The sequence below is a fragment of the Pristiophorus japonicus genome, chromosome 22 (genome assembly GCF_044704955.1).
Source record: "Pristiophorus japonicus isolate sPriJap1 chromosome 22, sPriJap1.hap1, whole genome shotgun sequence".
NCBI classification, from domain to species: Eukaryota; Metazoa; Chordata; class Chondrichthyes; family Pristiophoridae; genus Pristiophorus; species Pristiophorus japonicus.
Genome location: NC_091998.1, coordinates 44011168 through 44029742, shown reverse-complemented (window position 1 = coordinate 44029742; position 18575 = coordinate 44011168). Strand labels below are relative to the sequence as shown.

The 18575-nt window shown below is 45.5% G+C and overlaps 1 protein-coding gene across 2 annotated transcripts in view; it reads left to right on the top strand.

The window, feature by feature from the left end:
• Positions 1-3258: 3258 nt before the first annotated feature.
• elmod3 (ELMO/CED-12 domain containing 3) overlaps positions 3259-18575 on the top strand; it is a 35097-nt gene continuing 19780 nt past the window's right edge. The window contains exons 1-6 of one of the 2 annotated variants that reach the window (XM_070866039.1): positions 3259-3326; positions 8289-9064; positions 11549-11617; positions 15257-15334; positions 15469-15538; positions 18103-18168. In XM_070866039.1, coding sequence (XP_070722140.1) covers positions 9023-9064; positions 11549-11617; positions 15257-15334; positions 15469-15538; positions 18103-18168 — 325 coding nt within the window. In that variant the 5' untranslated portion in view covers positions 3259-3326; positions 8289-9022. The remainder of the gene's footprint in view (positions 3327-8288; positions 9065-11548; positions 11618-15256; positions 15335-15468; positions 15539-18102; positions 18169-18575) is intronic. The other variant, XM_070866040.1, reaches the window with a different exon arrangement.

Here is an 18575-nt window from a genome sequence, read left to right as displayed (position 1 = left end):
TTGGCCCAAACCCTAACTCACATACACTATTTATTGCTCCCTGTGCTCTGGGGCAGACCCAAATTGACGTGCTGCAGCTTACCGACACACATCCTAGGTACTTAAGGTCTTTCTCTGGCCCAAAGTTCTTTCCACCAACCCATTCCAGCTTCTCAGGGCCCCTGTATGTTTGAAATCAGTTTTCAGCACCATGTAGTGTATTTGCCTGCTGCATTAGTAATCTATTAAAAACATGTCTAATACACACATACATGTCAAATGTCACATGTGGTATTTTATTACAGATGCAAAACAGTTTTAAAATGCTGAATGCTTCTGAATTCCAGCCTGACGAGCACAATCCAATCTGCAAAGTTCCTTCACCAATCAACAATTAAACTGAGTGACTTTTAGACTGTCCACAAGTATAGCAATTAGACGTTGCGATCTTAACAGGAGAGGCAAGCTTCAAACGGTGGTGTTTTAGCAGCAGAAGAATAAATTGTGCATTACCTAGTCCTTATTAAATAACACATCACCTGAGTTAACATGAGCAACAGGCCGGTAATATTAATAAAATCCTTCTCCTATTTGGATTATTGTGCGCAATTCGGGGCACTTTAACTCCAAAATGACAATAATGTGTAGGAAGGGGTTCAGAGGAGAGTCACAATAATGACTTTTGGACTGTGGACTTGCAGAGCCAAACTTATTTTTATATTAGACATGTGACGCAGATCCTGAAAATGCGTAGAGGCCTGAACAATGTGGATGTAAGTAGGTTATTTAGCTTAGATCGTTGGCAAAATTAATGAACCTCGTGAGTGACTAGAGAATAGAGTTGTAGCCGGAACAGACTTCCAGCAATAAACTCCTTAAGAAAGGTGAACAATATCCGGTTAAGAATGGGATAGGGCATTGGGCAGATCAGTGCAGACTGGTGCAATCAAACACACAGGGGTAGAAATACGTCTCGGGTGCTATTGTATCGGCAATAGAACTGAATATCAAGCGGGTGTAACGCAGGTGACCAATGTGATGCCGCCCGTTTAGCGCTATCGGCCAAGGCAAATTTCTACCCCACAGTAGATCCCGTGCTGCTGGGCCCAGCCAATATTATCCATGAATTGGATAGGGAAGGTACAGGACTAGAGTTTTGTTTAATTTCCTTTTGGTTATTTTTCCCTCAGCAGAATTGGGAAAGGCCCATGACAGGGCGGATTTGACTCAATCTGTGGCAGATATGCATTCGATGCCTCCAGTTTTGTTTCATACTTCATATTCTTGGAAGTGCTGCCGGAAAATGTAAAAGACTTGAATTTATATAGCGCCTTTCACGACCCAAAGCCCTTTACAGCCAATTAAGTACTTTTTCAAGGGCAGTCACTGTTGGAATTGTCATGTATTCATGCTTGGGGTTACTAGCCACCAGGGGGCGCCACTGTCGGAGGTCAGTGGGCTATATGCATGTGTGTGCAGGCCAGGTATATAAAGCAAGCCACCATGTAATGTGGGCACTTTGGGCCCGAATAAAGTTGAGCCAGGTTTGCTCCTGAGTGAGTTTACAGTATTCAGTCTATCGAGTTATTACATACATAACAATAATCTAGGAAACGCGGCAGCCAATTTGTACACAGCAAGCAATGTGATATAGACAGAGCATCTGTTTTAGTGATGTTGATCGAGGGATAAATATATGCCAGGACACTGGGGATAACTCCCTTGCTCTTCTTCGAAATAGTGCTGTGAACCGTTAACGTCCGCTTGAGAGGGAAGACGGGGCCTCGGTTTAACGTCTCATCCGAAAGCCGGCACCTCCGACAGCGCAGCACACCCTCAGCACTGCACTGGGAGTGTCAACCTAGATTTTTCAAGTCTCTGGAGTGGGCCTTGAACCCACAACCTTCTGACCCAGAGGCGAACTAACTCCCAGGCTTTTACTTCTGCCTGCACCTGGGCTGGTTAACTGAAGTCTTACGTTCAAGTTCTCCATATTTTAGTTTCACATAGACAAGTATTGTTTGGGGTTAGGGGACGAGGGCATACAACAGGCAGAGTCAAACTGCAGGCTATTTTAGTTTTTTTTTCAATGAATGATTTGGAATAGTTGTACATAGTGGACCATTCCCTATATCTCGGGAGCTTCTTATTAACAAAAGCAGACATTGATGAAGAGATTCAACACCGTCTCCAGTGCACCAATGCAGCCTTCGGCCGCCTGAGGAAAAGAGTGTTCGAAGACCAGGCCCTCAAATCTACCACCAAGCTCATGGTCTACAGGGCTGTAGTAATACCCGCCCTCCTGTATGGCTCAGACACATGGACCATGTACAGTAGACACCTCAAGTCGCTGGAGAAATACTATCAACGATGCCTCCGCAAGATCCTACAAATCCCCTGGGGGGACAGACGCACCAACGTTAGCGTCCTCAACCAGGCCAACGTCCCCAGCATTGAGGCACTGACCATGCTTGGTCAGCTCCGCTGGCCACATTGTCCGCATGCCAGACACGAGATGCCCAAAGCAGGCGCTCTACTCGGAACTCCTTCATGGCAAACGTGCCAAGGGTGGGCAGAGGAAACGTTACAAGGTCACCCTCAAACCCTCCCTGATAAAGTGCGGCATCCCCACTGACACCTTGGAGTCCCTGACCAGGGGCCGCCCTGAGTGGAGGAGATGCATCCGGGAGGGCACTGAGTGCCTCGAGACTCATCGCCGAGAGCATGCAGAAATCAAGCGCAGACAGCGGAAGGAACGTGCGGCAAACCTGTCCCACCCTCCCTTACCCTCAACGGCAGGGACTGTGGCTCTCGCATTGGACTGTTCAGCCACCTAAGAACTCATGTTAAGAGTGGAAGCAAGTCTTCCTCGATTCCGAGGGACTGCCTATGATGATGATGAAGCATAAAATGCCAAGTCTGCTTTTCGTTTCATTGTACATGAGAAGAATGATTGTAACTGACGGGAAATGTATGCTTGATAGGCTGCCAGACTGTGGCGGGGAGGGAAAAAGTGAAATGTGATTGTTTGCAGTCCTGTCTGAGGGTCATATTTTACAAGTGGTGATAGGTTCTTTTGAGTTTCGCGTTGCGGTGCTTCCTGTCTCCTGCCTCTTCCTGTAGGGCGGTCTGTGTGAGCGCTGTCGAGGGCTCGGGCTCCGTGGAGACGCAGCGGGTGTTGCCGCGATGCCCACCGGGAGATGTAGTCCTTCCACCGGCCTGCTGCCATTGCGGCGCCGGCCAAAAAGACTACGGTTCCCGGCGCGCCCCGCGATCACGGCGCATGCGCGGAGGCCGGGCGACTGTGTTAAATAGCGGCTGAGATTGGAGCGGGAGAGTGAGCGGAGGTAAAGCAAACATTGTGCAGGGCGGGGAAATTAATTTAACCTAAAACAAAAGTACTCAGAATGTCATCCGCTTGCATTTTATAAGATGTAAGGAGCTGCACAGCGCTATAAAACAAGAGTTTATCACTAGGAGTTTTCAAATCTGGAGATGTATGGGTTAATCTGACAATTGTGCAGAAATTATTCAGGATAAAGTATAAATATCTCTCCCATTTACTGAGGGCCCAACTGCTGCTGTATTGCCCCTGCTTTACTTCACCATTGCTTGCATTGCCGTTGTCACAGCATTATTTTCTATCTGGGTCAAGGTACCATGGCTACCGAAGCCTGGCTGGCCTTTTTACCAATCTTGTTTCTCTATTTTATTTTTAAAACCCCATAAGAACATAAGAATTAGGAGCAGGAGTAGACCATTTGGCCCCTTGAGCCTGCTCCGCCATTCAGTAAGATCATGGCTGATCTTCTACCTCAACTGCACTCTACTGCCCCATCCCCATATTCCCTTCATTCCCCTCGAGTCCAAAAATCTGTCGATCTCAGCTTTGAGTACACTCAATGACAGGCCATTCACAGCTCTGGGGCAGAGAATTCCAAGGATTCACAACCCCCTGAGTGAAGAAACTCCTCCTCATCTCAGTCTTAAATGGCCGACTCCTTATCCTGAGAATGTGCCCCTCCCCCTAGTTCTAGACTCTTCAGTGAGGGGAAACAGCCTCTCAGCATCTATCCTGTCAGTGCCCCTCATTGTCCAGCCTCACCCCTAAAGGGCAGCCATCTGGGCACCATGCTGGAGAGTGGCCGTTGCCCGTGAAACCCAGGCCCAACAAAGAGTCAGAAATCTACATAAGAGACACCCTACTATGTTAGTTACATTGGAGGTAGTGGGATCAAGTTGGTTAAAAATGCACTGGAGAGCAGGGGCATGAGCTGGGATACTGGAAGGGGTGGGATCAGCTGAGTTAAAGTGTCCCATTTGAAGCAAGTAACACCAGCTAGATTAGAGGTAAACTGGAGGGAGGTGGGGCCACATTACTGTGTGCTATTGTCCTCTAGAACTTTGGATATATCTCCTTTTTTATTGTCCCTCCTGAGCCCATTCCCTTTACCAGTACTCGGGCGGCGCTGGGTTAGGGAATCGATTTGTGGCCTGTATCAGTATACAGAATGAAGAAGCACATCTGTCTTTATTCCCTCAGACCTGCTGTTGTCTGACTCGTTTTGTTGCTGATGTTAAATGTTGGACTTTGGAGAAAGTTATTTGAAAGTATTTGTTGGGGTGAAGGCAGGTAGCGCACTGGAGTCTGTAACCTCACTTGTCCCTGCTTTTGTCTTGTGATTGCAGAATGATGATTCCATGCTTTATAGTTATAGACATATCTTGTGGAGGTACACTGGAGCATGGGAAGAGAATGAGTGGCAGTGTAACAGGAGCAATGACTGTGAATGTTACAGCTAATATGTGACCGTGTAATAATGCTAACATGATGTCAATACCATAATCACAATGTCAACAGCATAACAGTGATAGTGAAGTAGCACAAATGACATTGGAAGAGGAACAGTACGACAGAGATAGCATAACAGTGACAAAGTCACATAAACTATCCTGTCAATATTGAACACCAAGCCGCAAAGGAGATTTGTATACAATGGTAGGAAAGTATAGAATTGAGAGAATCCATGAGCAATTGCTGCAGAAAAAAAAAAATTACTCCAAATATTAAGCTTAGCTAGAATTGACAAACGGATATTGTCCATGCCTCTTGGACTTTGGAAAGGTAAATCTTGTTCCGTTTCCCTGTTTTTAGTTATTCAGTTTCCCAATGCCGGCATTGTTCCTCAGATGAGAATTAGTGCCCATGGGTTGCTGGGAGGTTGGCAAGAGCAGATGCTTCCTCAGCTGGTGTGTCCCTCTTTGTGCAAACCATGTCTCAACAACCCCAGCTCCCCACATCCTGTTGCTGGGCTCAGATCTGGAACACTCCAGCTTGTGGAATTGTAAATGTCCAATTTGCAACCCCATGGAGTGCTGCAGTGGGGCAGAAATCTGCTCCATAGCGAGAACAGTCTTTAAAACTGTTAGATTTTACTTTATCAGCCAGTGGCTCAGTGGGTAGCACTTCTGCCTCTGAGTCAGAAGGTTTTGGGTTCTAGTCCCACTCCAGAGACTTGGGCACATAAATCTAGGCTGTCGTTCCCAGTGCAGTGCTGAGGGAGTGCCACACTGTTGAAGGTGCTGTTTTTTGGGATGAGATGTTAAACCGAGGTCTGTTCTCTCAGGTGGCCATAAAAGATCCCATGGCACTATTTTGAAGAAGAGCAGGGGAGTTATCTCCAGTGTCCTGGGGCCAATATTTATCCCTCAATCGACATAATTAAAACTGATGATCTGGTCATTCTCACATTGCTGTTTGTGGGAGCTTACTGTGCGCTAATTGGTTGTTGGGTTTCCCGCATTACAACAGTGACTACACTCCAAAAGTACTTCATTGCTTGTAAAAGGCGCAATATAAATGCAAGTCTTTTTTATCCACGTATTCCAGGTTTTGAAACCTGTTGTGCACTCTGTCCCAGCTGAGAAGATAGGCTGAGGCACTCTCCAAGTACTCTCCAAGTACTGGCAGGGGTTGGGGGCTGATACATGATCGAGGGTGAAGATGTCCTGCCAATTTGGTCGAGGATTTTAAAAAATAGAATCCAGTACTGGAGACAGCCTAGACTCTGTAAACCAGTCAAACAGGCTGTGTGAGAGTCGCTTTTGTTTTATTTATGAAAGCTTTGATTCAGAGGAATACTTAAGAATTGATTTCCTTCTCCACAAAGAATAGTCATGTTAAGGTGAAATTTTAATGAGAGCCTCTTGGAGTTCATTGTTGTGAGTGTGAGACCTGCATGTTTCATGAGGTGTAGAGCCGTGAATACATGAGGTCTGCTCTGACTGAGGGTGGAATCTAGTTACTCCCTGCGAGTCGGGTTCTGAATGCAACAGTGGAATAAACACCAGAAATATAATCAGAAAATTCTGGGTTTGGCAACATCAAGAAAAGGAAATGTTTTTTTGCAAATGTGCAGTCTTTGTTCTGAGGAAGAGTTACATAAGAACATAAGAAATAGGAACAGGAGTAGACCATAAGGCCCCTCGAGCCTGCTCCGCCATTCAATAAGATCATGGTTGATCTGATCATGGACTTACGTTCTTATGGTTGAACTGGTTGGGCCTATACTCATTGGAGTTTAGAAGAATGAGAGGTGATGTTATTGAAACATTAAGATTCTGAGGGGGCTCGGCAGGGTAGATGCAAAGAGGATGTTTCCCCTCGTGGGGGAATCTAGAACTAGGGGTCATAGTTTCAGAATAAGGGGTCGCCCATTTAAAACGGAGATGAGGAAGAATTTCTTCTCTCAGAGGGTCACGAATCTTTGGAATTCTCTACCCCAGAGAAGTGTGGAGACTGGGTCATTGAATATATTTAAGGTGGAGGGAGACAGATTTTTGAACTATAAGGGAGTCAAGGGTTATGGGGAGCGGGCAGGGAAGTGGAGTTGAGGCCAAGATCAGATTAGCCATGATCTTATTGAATGGCGGAGCAGGCTCGAGGGGCCAAATGGCTTATTCCTGCTCCTATTTCTTATGTTCTTATGTTCTTACTTGAAACACTCACCTGTTTTTTCTCTTTCAGGTAGTGACTGACCTGTTGTGTACCTCCAGCATTTTCAGTTTTGGACATTTTCCCGTATTATATGAGAAATAGAGGAATGGATGGAAAGGGGAGTTTCTGCTGGTGGTTATAGGGAAAATCATAAAGTATCACTCCTTAATTAGACTATTCCCTTCCCCCATCCCCTCCTTTCCCATCAAACTGTTAAGAATATCGAAAATCCTCAGCCCAGAATGTTCTTTCCCACGTCACACGGTCCCATTTAGCTCTTTTACTCAAACTATCCATTTCTTGCCACGTGATTACGTGCAGCCCTGGTGACTTTGAATAGGAAGACCCAGCTCCTGGGACACTTGTCAATGAAAAGGTACCCCGAAAAATGAAAACGACCTGAGCTGTGTTTTCTGCTTCTGATTACTATCCAAGGGACCACTGCTGGGAAGTTTGCATGCGTGGATATTGTGTGAAGACAGGATCTGGCTGGGCTTTAACATCCTGGAAGTCGGGTAGCCTGCTAGCGCTCACTAGCTGCGCTGAGGTGTAGAATAGCCACCTGTGTGAGAAACCGGAGTGTGATTAGCACCCATGCAACTCTATCCCACAGTAATCTATGCTCACAGGTTTGCAGAGCTGTCGCACGACTGTCTGCCTCTCTTCCACGGTTACGTTCGAGCCAGGGTGTCCCTGGAGATGGAGCACGCGGTGTCCACCGGTACGCTCGCGACTTTCTGCGAGAGATGGACGCCGGAGGGACTGGAGTGCATCATCACCCCCGGCCACCAAATTTTAATTTGATTCTTTCCATCTTAAAAGTTTAATTTGTTTAATTTGTCGGTTTTAGTGCCCCTATAATAAGGGGGCACTTGATTTATAGTTTCAACAAAATAGTTGCAGAGCTGTTGAGTTGTGAGTGGCTTGGCCAGTCACGTGATGTTCACAAGACTCAATAAAACCCCAGCCAGTTGGGTTTAGGGGATCCACGATGAGGTATGCAGTTGTGAGCCTGGTGGATGAACTGGTAATGTGTAGTGTGATTGTTAAACCTTTGTTAATAAACCAACTAGTTCTGAATAGCAATGTGTTGCTATGAATTCTTAAGCAAAGAACCCATGAAGCTAATACATTACACCCACCAAGGTGTCCCAGTCCACTGCAACGGATGGGAGCAAATAGGCGAGGAACATAAATAATTTTGTGGGGTAACCCTTCTTTCATGAGAAGCCAGACAAGAAGACAAAGAGACATCTTTAAGTTTGTTGTTCAGTTTCCAACTTTGCTGTTTTTGTGCCTTCGTCTTCCCCAGTAGATTCTGCTTCCATCCAAATTCACCCAGATCTTTGAGAGAATGAACAGATCCTAGAAAATCTCTTAACGCTAAAGAATCATTCCATCCTCTGGCACAAAAACCCACAGGACCACCAAAATAACAACTGTGAGACCCCAAGCTGTGCGGCTTTGAACATCGTTGAACAAATGTTTGTTCCAGATTTTGCAGTTCGAGGGCTGGCATACAAAGTACAGTGTTTCTCACAAACCCAGCAACAGAGATTTCCCTTTGTGCAACACACATCGAATTAAATGACTACATTTTGTAATAAATTCATTGTCAGCTTCCTGTGCTGTATATGAGCTGGCCAGTGCTTATCATCACTGCACATACAACAGGAACTCCAGCTGCACCTTCCTTAACTGTGCAACCACGGAACAGGGGGACTGGACTTAACACAGAGGACAACATTATATGTAAGGATCAGACCGCTTTCTCGTGTGAGACTCGGGACCGTTTGGCTATAAAGATGTTGTGCAAATTGATCTGGGCACGCTTCCAGACGTCGGTTATTGTGGAGTTTTGGTTCTGTTCAGTCCTGCTCAACTGCCATCCTGAACCCATAGCACTTTGTTGACTCTGGGGATCTGAAGACTTAAGAGACTCCTGTTTCCAGCCTGCCCTTAAGTGAGGAGCATATGGTTTGAAAACCTACCCAGAAATCCCTGAGAAGAAGCGACACCCATTGCCATAGGAACCTGTGAAAAACAATGGACGGGGACCAGCTCTGCAGAACTGAGGCGAAGGAGAAGGTACGTGAAAGGAAGGGAGGGAATTGGACAGACACAGCACCTGGCTTCAATTTAGCTTTGTGCACAAATGTAGAATATATTTAATGGCCAGATCTTCTGTTAGTACTTCATTGCTGCTGTAGATACAAGCATAAACTTAACAATGTGACAGCATCCTACAGAGAGGTTGTTGCGTGAGCTGACACTTGTATAGTATCCCGTGTTGTTAGTGCATCCTGTAGTGTCAGTGGATCCCGCGTTGTGAACATATCGCGAGCTGCGAGTACCTCCAGAGCAGTGTCCCACACTTTAGCGTTGATGCCCTATCCCATATATTAGTCCATGTACATTGTTGGTGTGTCCCGTGCTGTTATGGCATCTGATATCGATGCTGTTTGGTCAGTGGTAGCACTCCTGTCTCCGGGTCAGAAGGTTGTGGGTTCAAGATCCCTGCAAAACCTGAGCACATAACTCTAAGCCGGCACAGTACAGTGGGAGTGCTGCACTTTCAGATGAGATGTTAAACCAAGATGGATGTAAAAGAGCCCACGGCACTATTTCGAAGAATAGCAAGGAGCTCTGATGGTCTCCTGGCTACCATTTATCTGTCAGCCAGCACAATCTTATTGCTATTTGTGAGATCTTGCAGTGTTCAAATTGCCTGCCACATTCGCCTACATTACAACAGTGACTACACTACAAAGGTATTTCAGTTTCTGAAGTGTTTTGGGACATCCTGCTACATAAATGCAATTTCTTCCATTGCCCCATGTTCTTTCCGTAACCCACTCTGTTTCTATATCCCACTCTGTCACACTCTCTTGTGCCGTTACTGTATCATGTGATGTCACAGTATCTCACGTGATTGCAATATTCCATACTGTGGCTATACCTTCTGTTGTGAGTGTATCCTGCATTGTTGCATTATGTCAGTACTGCATCACACATTTCCCATGTTGTTGTATCCCACACAGTTGTAATACTGTATCATGCGCACTTGCCGGATCACATTCTGTTACCGTATCCCATTGTTGCAACGTTGTCCCATGATATTACCATTTCACGTGCTATTACGTATCTTGTAACGTTAAAAATAAAGTCCTGCCTTTCACGACCCATAGACATCCCAAAGTTCTTTACAGTTAATGAAGTACTTTTTGAAGTTTATTACTGTAAGAAACAGCAATGTGACAATGACCAGATAATCTGTTTTAGTGATGTTGATTGAAGGATAATTATTGGCCGGGACACCGGGGAGAACTCCCCTGCTCTTCTTCGACATAGCACCGTGGGATCTTTCACATCCACCTGAGAGAGCAGACGGGGCCTCGGTTTAACATCTCATCTGAAAGACAAGGCAGGGCAGCACTCCCTCAGCACTGCACTGAGGTGTCAGATTTTTGAGCTCAAGACTTTGGAGTGGGACTTGAACCCACAATCTTCTGACTCAGAGGCAAGAGTGCTACCCACTGAACTACGGCTGGCACTTAACATATCTCACGCTGGTACCATATCACAGTCATGCACAGTTGCTCTATCTCACACTGCAACACGTGCTGTTTGGTGAGCTCAGTATCTGAAGTGAGAGCTATTTCAGTCTAACTTGGCGACAAGTCACAGCAGTTTCTGCCCATGTAATGGGATGTTTTGCAGGACAGCTCTGATCCTGAGCATATGGATTCAACATGAGATAGTGCACCCAACTGCTATGGGTTGCTGCATTGTTCAGTATAAATATGATTTTGCTAAACAAGCCCAGCAAGCGGAGATATTAGTCACACCGGCCATTTAAGTAGGTAAGCCTTGAGGGACAACCATCTGTCACTGCTGCTACCACTTAGAATCATAGAATAAAATTTACAGCACGGAAAGAGGCCCATTGTGTCTTCAACGGCCGACAAAGCTATCAAGCCTAATCTCACTTTCCAGCTCTTGGTCTGCAGGTTACGGCACTTCAAGTGCACATCCAAATACTTTTTAAATGTGGTGAAGGTTTCTGCCTCTACCACCCTTTCAGGCAGTGAGTTGCAGACCTCACCACCCTCTGGGTGAAGAAATTTATCCTCAAAATTTCTCTCAACCTGCTACCAATTACTTTAAATCTATGCCCCCTGGTTGATGACCCCTCTGCTGAGAAATAGGTCCTTCCTATCCACTCTATCCAGGCCCCTCATAATTTTATACACACGGTCTCCCCTCAGTCTCCTCTGTTCCAAAGAAAACAAACCAAGTCTATCCAATCTTTCCTCACAGCTAAAATCCTCCAGTCCAGGCAATATCCTCGTAAATCTGCTCTGTACCCTCTCTAGTGCAATCACATCTTTCCTGTAATGTGGTGACCAGACTTGCTCGCAGTACTCCAGATGTGCCCCATACTTGTTTTATTTTTGTCAATAGAGGAGAACTTTATCTTCGCTGTGATCCTCATTGTCAATTTTGTGGCTGTGGCCAGATGATGTGAATTACTGAGTCTTACTGTAGTAACTGTGTGTGTTTTCTGTGCAGATGTTGAACTTTTCTGGCATCGGGAATTGTGCTCCCGGGACTCTTCAAGAACAGAACAGTTACAAAAATGTACGTTTTACATTGTTGTTCCTTACATAGAAACATAGAAAATAGGTGCAAAAGTAGGCCATTTGGCCTATCGAGCCTGCACCACCATTCAATATGATCATGGCTGATCATGCAATTTCAGTACCCCATTCCTGCTTTCTCGCCATACCCCTTGATCCCTTTAGCCATAAGGGCCACATCTAACTCCCTTTTGAATATATCTCACGAACTGGTCTCAACAACTTTCTGTGGTAGAGAATTCCACAGGTTCACAATTCTCTGAGTGAAGAAGTTTCTCGTCATCTCGGTCCTAAATGGCCTTCCCCTTATCCTTAGACCCCTGGTTCTGGACCTCCCCAACATCGAGAACATTCTTCCTGCATCTACACTGTCCAGTCCCGTCAGAATTTTATATGTTTCTATGAGACCCCCTCTCATTCTTCTAAATTCCAGTGAATATAAGCCTAGTCGATCCAGTCTTTTTTCATATGTCAGTCCTGCCATTCCAGGAATCAGTCTGGTAACCTTTGCTGCACTCCCTCAATAGCAAGAATGTCCTTCCTCAGATTAGGAGACCAAAACTGTACACAATATTCAAGGTGTGGTCTCACCAAGGCCCTGTACAACTGTAGTAAGACCTCGCTGCTCCTATACTTAAATCCTCTCGCTATGAATGCCAACATGCCATTTGCCTTCTTCACCGCCTGCTGTACCTGCATGCCAACTTTCAATGGCTGATGTACCATGACACCCAGGCTGGAAGTGGGGGAGAGGATTGCTTCAATAGAAACATCTTCAATTGGCACTGGGAGTGGGCTTCAAAAGGGGGAAAGAAACAGGAGTGTAATGGAATGCCATGCTTATTGGTTTTTCTCCCTGATCCTGATCCTTGCAATAGTGAAATAGGCATTCAGCAACTGAGTCTACTCAAGCCCAAAATCACTGCTTAAACTTAACACCAGGGAGCGGCTAAAACATGTCACAAAAAGGATACAGAGGAATTGGGGAAGTTGCAAACAATATCTACAACAATTATACCAGACCTGAGAGGTTATAATTACCAGGAAAGGCTGAACAGGCTGGGGCGCTTTGCTCTAGAAAAGAGAAGGCTGAGAGGTAACCAGACAGAGGTCATGAATATTATGAAGTTTGAAAGGGTAGACGTAGAGGAGATGTTTCCACTTGTGGGGAGACCAGAATCAGGGGTCATAAGATAGTCACTAATCAATCCAATGAGGAATTCAGGAGAAACTTCTTTACCCAGAGAGTGGTAAAATGGAATCGCTACCACAAGGAGCAGTCGAGGCAAATAGCATAGATACATTTAAGGTGAACATAAGAACATGAGAAATAGGAGGAGGAGTCGGCCATTTGGCCCCTCGAGGCTGCTCCGCCATTTAATAAGATCATGGCTGATCTGATCTTGGGCTCAGCTCCACTTCCCTGCCCGCTCCCCATAGCTCTTGACTCCCTTATCAATCAAAAATATGTCTGTCTCCACCTTAAATATATTGGGCTGGATTTTCAGGTAGTTTACGAACGGGTTTTTGCCGCGTTTTGACTGTCCGCAGCGAAACATGGGGCACTCAGCTGTTGTTCTCCCGGTCGCGATTCTCGGGTCAGTTTTTTTGCAGCAGCGCTTGGCAGCACCGCCGGGGAGAGCTGCGCCGGGCGTGAGACGGCTCGCATTGCGACACCGACGCGAGTTTCGAGTCTCACCCGACCCGTGCACCGTGAAACATGCCCCGCGATGACTGCCAGGGAAAACACAGCGGTCCAGCCCTGCTGGCGGCGGTGAGTTGGATAAACTGGAAAAAAGGTAAGTTAAAGTTTTTATTCTTTGATATTTTTACAGTGATTTGTGAGGTAAGGGCGTTGGCAATGTTTTTTTCCTCCCTCCCAAGCCCTCTCTCGGAGCGCTCCCAGCCCCGAACTAAAGTTGGCGAGGTTCCCGTTTTTGTGCCGCAAAAATAGTTCAACACCTCCCTTTGCATGCGCAGAGCCCAAATGACGCAAGTTAAGCAATTAATCGCTAACGTTAATTGGGCGGTCCGTTTTCGCACTGAAGACGGCAAAGCCAAAAATCCAGCCCATTCAATGACCCAGCCTCCACAGCTCTTTGGGACAGAGAATTCCACAGATTTACAACCCTCTGAGAAAAGAAATTCCTCCTCAGCTCAGTTCTAAATGGCCGACCCCTTATTCTGAAACTATGTCCTCTAGTTCTAGATTCCCCACGGTGAGGAAGCATCCTCTCTGTATCTACCTTGTCAAGCCCCCTCAGTATCTTATATGTTTCAATAAGATCACCTCTCATTCTTCTAAACTCCAATGAGTGTAGGCTCAACCTGTCTTCGTAAGTCAACCCCTTCATCTCAGGAATCAATCTTGTGAACCTTCTCTGAACTGCCTCCAATGCTAGATAAACACATGAAGAAGAAAGGAATAGGTTATGCTGATTGGGTTAGATGAAGTAGAATGCGAGGAGGCTTATGTGGAGCATAAGCACTTAATAAGGAGACCAAAACTGTACGCAGTACTCTAGGTGTGGCCTCACCAATACCCTGTACAGTTGTAGCAGGACTTCCCTGCTTTTATACTCCATCCTCTTTGTAATAAAGGCCAACATTCCATTTGCCTTCCTGATTACTTGCTGTATCTGCATGCTAACTTTTTGTGTTTCATTAACAAAGAGCCCGGGTCCCTCTGTACTAAAGCATTTTGTCATTTCTCTACATTTAAATAATTATTTGCCTTTTTATTTTTCCTGCCAAAGTGGATAACCTCCCACATTATACTCCATCTGCCAAATGTTTGCCCATTCACTTAGCCTGTCTATATCCCTTTGCAGATTTTTTGTGTCCTCCTCACAACTTGCTTTCCCACCCATCTTTGTAACATCAGCAAACTTGGCTACATTACACTCGTTCCTTTCATCCAAGTCATTTAATATGAGTTAATGTGAAGCTAGATAAACACATGAAGGAAAAAGGAATAGAAGATTATGCTGATTGGGTTAGATGAAGTAGAGTGCGAGGAGGCTTATGTGGAGCATAAACACTGGCACAGACATGTTGAGCCGAATGGCCTGTTTCTGTGCTGTAAATTCTATGTAGGATGCTGTCGCATTTTCAGTGTTTTCCTGCTTGGCTCTAAAGCTATTGACACGGATTTATTCTCAGTATCTGTGCCCTTGTTTGTCTGTACTCATGTGATGCTGGTCATTTTATAACATCGGCACTAAAAGGATCTTTATTTCCTCCACTATTCACTCTCAAATTCAAAAGACTCTGGTTTCAATAAACACATTTCTTAATTTTTAAAAATGAACATCTGTTTCTTAGCTGGGCTATCTATCAGGTTCAACAAGAGGCCATTCCGTTGTGACCCTGAGCTCGAAATAGAAGATGAGCATTGTGCTGACTGAGCTCAGTGTGAATCTGTTTCCACATCAGCTCTTGCAAAATGCGATCCTGACAAAGTGGAGGCCTTTCTCAAGTTTTCTTTCTTTATAAGGAAAATGCTCAGTGTTTAATTTTCTCGTAATAGGTGATGGGCGTGAGTGAATATACTATCGCTGTTGGCATAGCAGCTTCCTCAGCTCCCTGTGCTGGAATGTTTCCGCAAGTGCATGACGTTCTCTCTTGTGCTGCCTTTCAGGGGTTGCTGGGGTTGTGTCTGCGCCCACACGTGACTGACGATGTACACAACGGGAAAGCAACGCTGAAATCTATACCTGTGAGTAGTTAGAACCTTACAGAATAAGAGCTAGAGAGAAACTATTCGAGTGCTTGGGGCACTTGCCTTGTATATGCTCACATTAGGAGATCTGCAAGGCTTTGGTTTTAGAATCCATGTTGGTGTCTTTCCAGATTTCTACATTGAAGCAGAATGGCCTTTTACAGTCTCTTACAGCGGGAGGGGATGAAAATAAACATGAAGGTGAGTCTCTGTTTCCAGGGCCTGAGACAGGAGATGGGTCGCGGTTTTTGTAAAGATTAATTTCTGCAGAAACTGCACTCCCGCCCTGAGTTACCTCCTTTTAGCAGATTGCAGGGCGAGAGGTTTTGTCCTGGCTGGAATGATCAAAATGGAGGTGGGCAAGCTGGTGTCCAGATAGTGAAAACAGTGAGTCATGTTAACTTAAAATAAATTGCATGTGGGTAGGGCGAATGCTGAACATGCGTATACCCTTCAGGGAAAAGTACTTAAGCCGTTGAAGAAAGAAAGCGATCTGGGAGTTCTAGTACATAGATTGATAAATTTCGTGACCAATGCCATGAAGTGACATTGGGTGCTAGGGTGTATTTATAGGACAATTGATTCTAAGACAAAGCATACCATTTTGCCCTTGTACAAGACCTTGCTTGGTTGGGTCTCAGTTAAAATATTGTGTCCAGTTTTAGTCTCCTCACATGGTGGGTGATATTGAAAGGGAGCAGAGAAGGGCAATGAGATTAATACCCAGTTTAAAGCATTTTAGCTGCAAAGATAGGCTAAAAGAGCTGGGACTCTACACTTTAGAGAAGCATAGACTTCGGGGTGATTTGGTCGAGGTTTATATATAGGATGATGAGAATTGATTGTGTTTGTGTAGATAGTTTGTTTCAATTAAGTCATCATAAGTCCCTCGGAATCGAGGAAGACTTGCTTCCACTCCTGAAGTGAGTTCTTTGGCGGCTGAACAGTCCAATACGAGAGCCACAGACCCTGTCACAGGTGAGACAGATAGTCGTTGAGGGAAGGGGTGGGTGGGACTGGTTTGCCGTACGCTCTTTCCGCTGCCATTCAACTAAGTAGGTTAGGAAGGTCAAGTGGTCGCAATCTCAAGTTATGTAAGGCTAGAACTAGGTTAGTTGCAAGGAGGTGGGTTTCCCAGAGAGAAACAGACCTCTGGAACAGGCTTCCAGCTCATTCGGTGAACACCAGTTCCTTTAAGCAAGAGCTGGAGCTGTTTCATGCTGGGTTAGAGATCACCTCATATAAAAGGTAGGTACTGCGTAGCAGTAATCTGGGCCAGAGTGGTCTCCTGGACTAGTTTTGATCGCCTAAAGGGGTTGGCGAGGAATTGTCCAGATTTTACTCCCTAATTGTCCTGGGATTTCATCTGGCCAGGAGATTACGCAGCGTTCGGGCGGGGTGGGGTGTGTATATATTGTGATGCACATGACGTTGGTGTTGTGTGGGACTGGCTGGATGGACTGGTGGGTCTTTACCTGTCCATCATTGTCATATGATTATACGTCTTCATTGTTATTACTGTAATAACTGTTATAAATATTGTAATGTATACACCTGTGAGTATGCTCACAGGTTTGTAGAGCTGTTGAGAGGAGGTGGGGGTCCCCAATGGAGTGCTCTCTACGCTGGAGTCCTCCCTTTATTTATTGGGGACTTGGCCTGGAGGGTGTTGCATGGAGCAGTCCCGTGCAATAAGTTTTTAAGTCGGTTCACGGACGCTCGGGCCGCCTGCAATTTCTGTGGTCTGGAGGAGTCCGTGTTCCATGTATACGTCAAATGTGCGAGGTTACAGCCCCTATTCCATTATTTGAAGGAGCTGTTCCTCAAATTTTGGTTGCACTTCCATCCCACACTCCTGATCTTTGGGCACCCTGTGCTGAGGGGAGCGGGCAGGTCGGAAGGCCTCCTCATAGGACTGCTCCTGGGCATGGCCAAGGTGGCCATCAACCGGTCCAGGCAGTGGGCGGTCGAGGGAGTCGTTCAGCCCCACTGTCTGTCTCTCTTCTGCGGTTACATCCGAACCAGGGTGTCCACCGGTACGCTCGCGGCCTTCCGCGAGAAGTGGGCGTCGGAGGGACTGGAGTGCATAATTTCAACAGGGAACAGAATTTTAATTTGATTTGATTTGATTGATTCGACAAAGTTTCCCTTTATGTTCAATTGTTAATTTGTGTTTCTGGTGCCCTCAAAAAAACAAGGGGCACTTAATTATTGTTTGCAACAAAATAGTTGTAGAGCTGTTGAGTTGGGAATGGCTTAGCCAGTCATGTGATGTTCACAAGACTGAATAAAACCCCAGTTGGGTTCGGGGGATCCACGATTGGGCAGGTGGTTGTGAGCCTGGTGGATGAACTGGTAACGTGTAGTGTGATTGTTAAAGCTTTTGCTAATAAACCAACTAGTTCTTAATGGCAATGTGTTGATATGATTTCTTAAGCAAAGAATCCATGAAGCAAATACATTACAAACATCAAGCAAAGATTCTGGTTGTAGTGGTGGATTGGTAAGAATCGATGGTTCGGGCAAGGGTCGTTTGAAGTATCGTAATTTGTGATTCACCTTTGTGTGTTGGACGACAACAGGAGACAAAAATGTGCCATTTTCAGATAATCTGCTGAAAATAAACCACCCGTGTTCGGAGCAGGTGTAAAATCCGAAGTAGGAAGATAACTTCTCTGTTATCCAAAGGGAAGATTTTGAGCAGTGTAAGGAAAGAGTTTGTACACATTTGATGAATATGATTTTTTTTCCTTGTTTTTATGCAGTGGAGTTGAGTTTGAAGGTGCTGGAGGCAGAGGCAGAGTGGGAGGCTTTGGAAACTGTGTACAGAGGTGAGACATCGATACTTCAGGTTCCTGTTGCATTTCAATCAGACTGGTTGCCAGTCGCAGTGTTGTCAGTGCGTATCACTGACCAAATAATAGAATTTAACTCACCCTGAACATGTGTTTAATCAAAAATACCTGCTTCTGTTTGGATCCCACAGCTTGCAATAGATTGGTTTTACTATTTAAATAAAGGAGGAACAAATAATTATTAAACCAGCAGACAGAAGGACAAGGAACAGGGATAGGCATATGGCCCCTAGAGCCTGCTCCGTCATTCAATAAAATCATGATTGATCTTCGACCTCAACTCCACTTTCCTGCCCGATCTCCATATCCCTTTGTTCCCCTAGAGTCCAAAAATCTATCAATGTCAGCCTTGAATATACTCAACGACTGAGCAGCCACAGCCC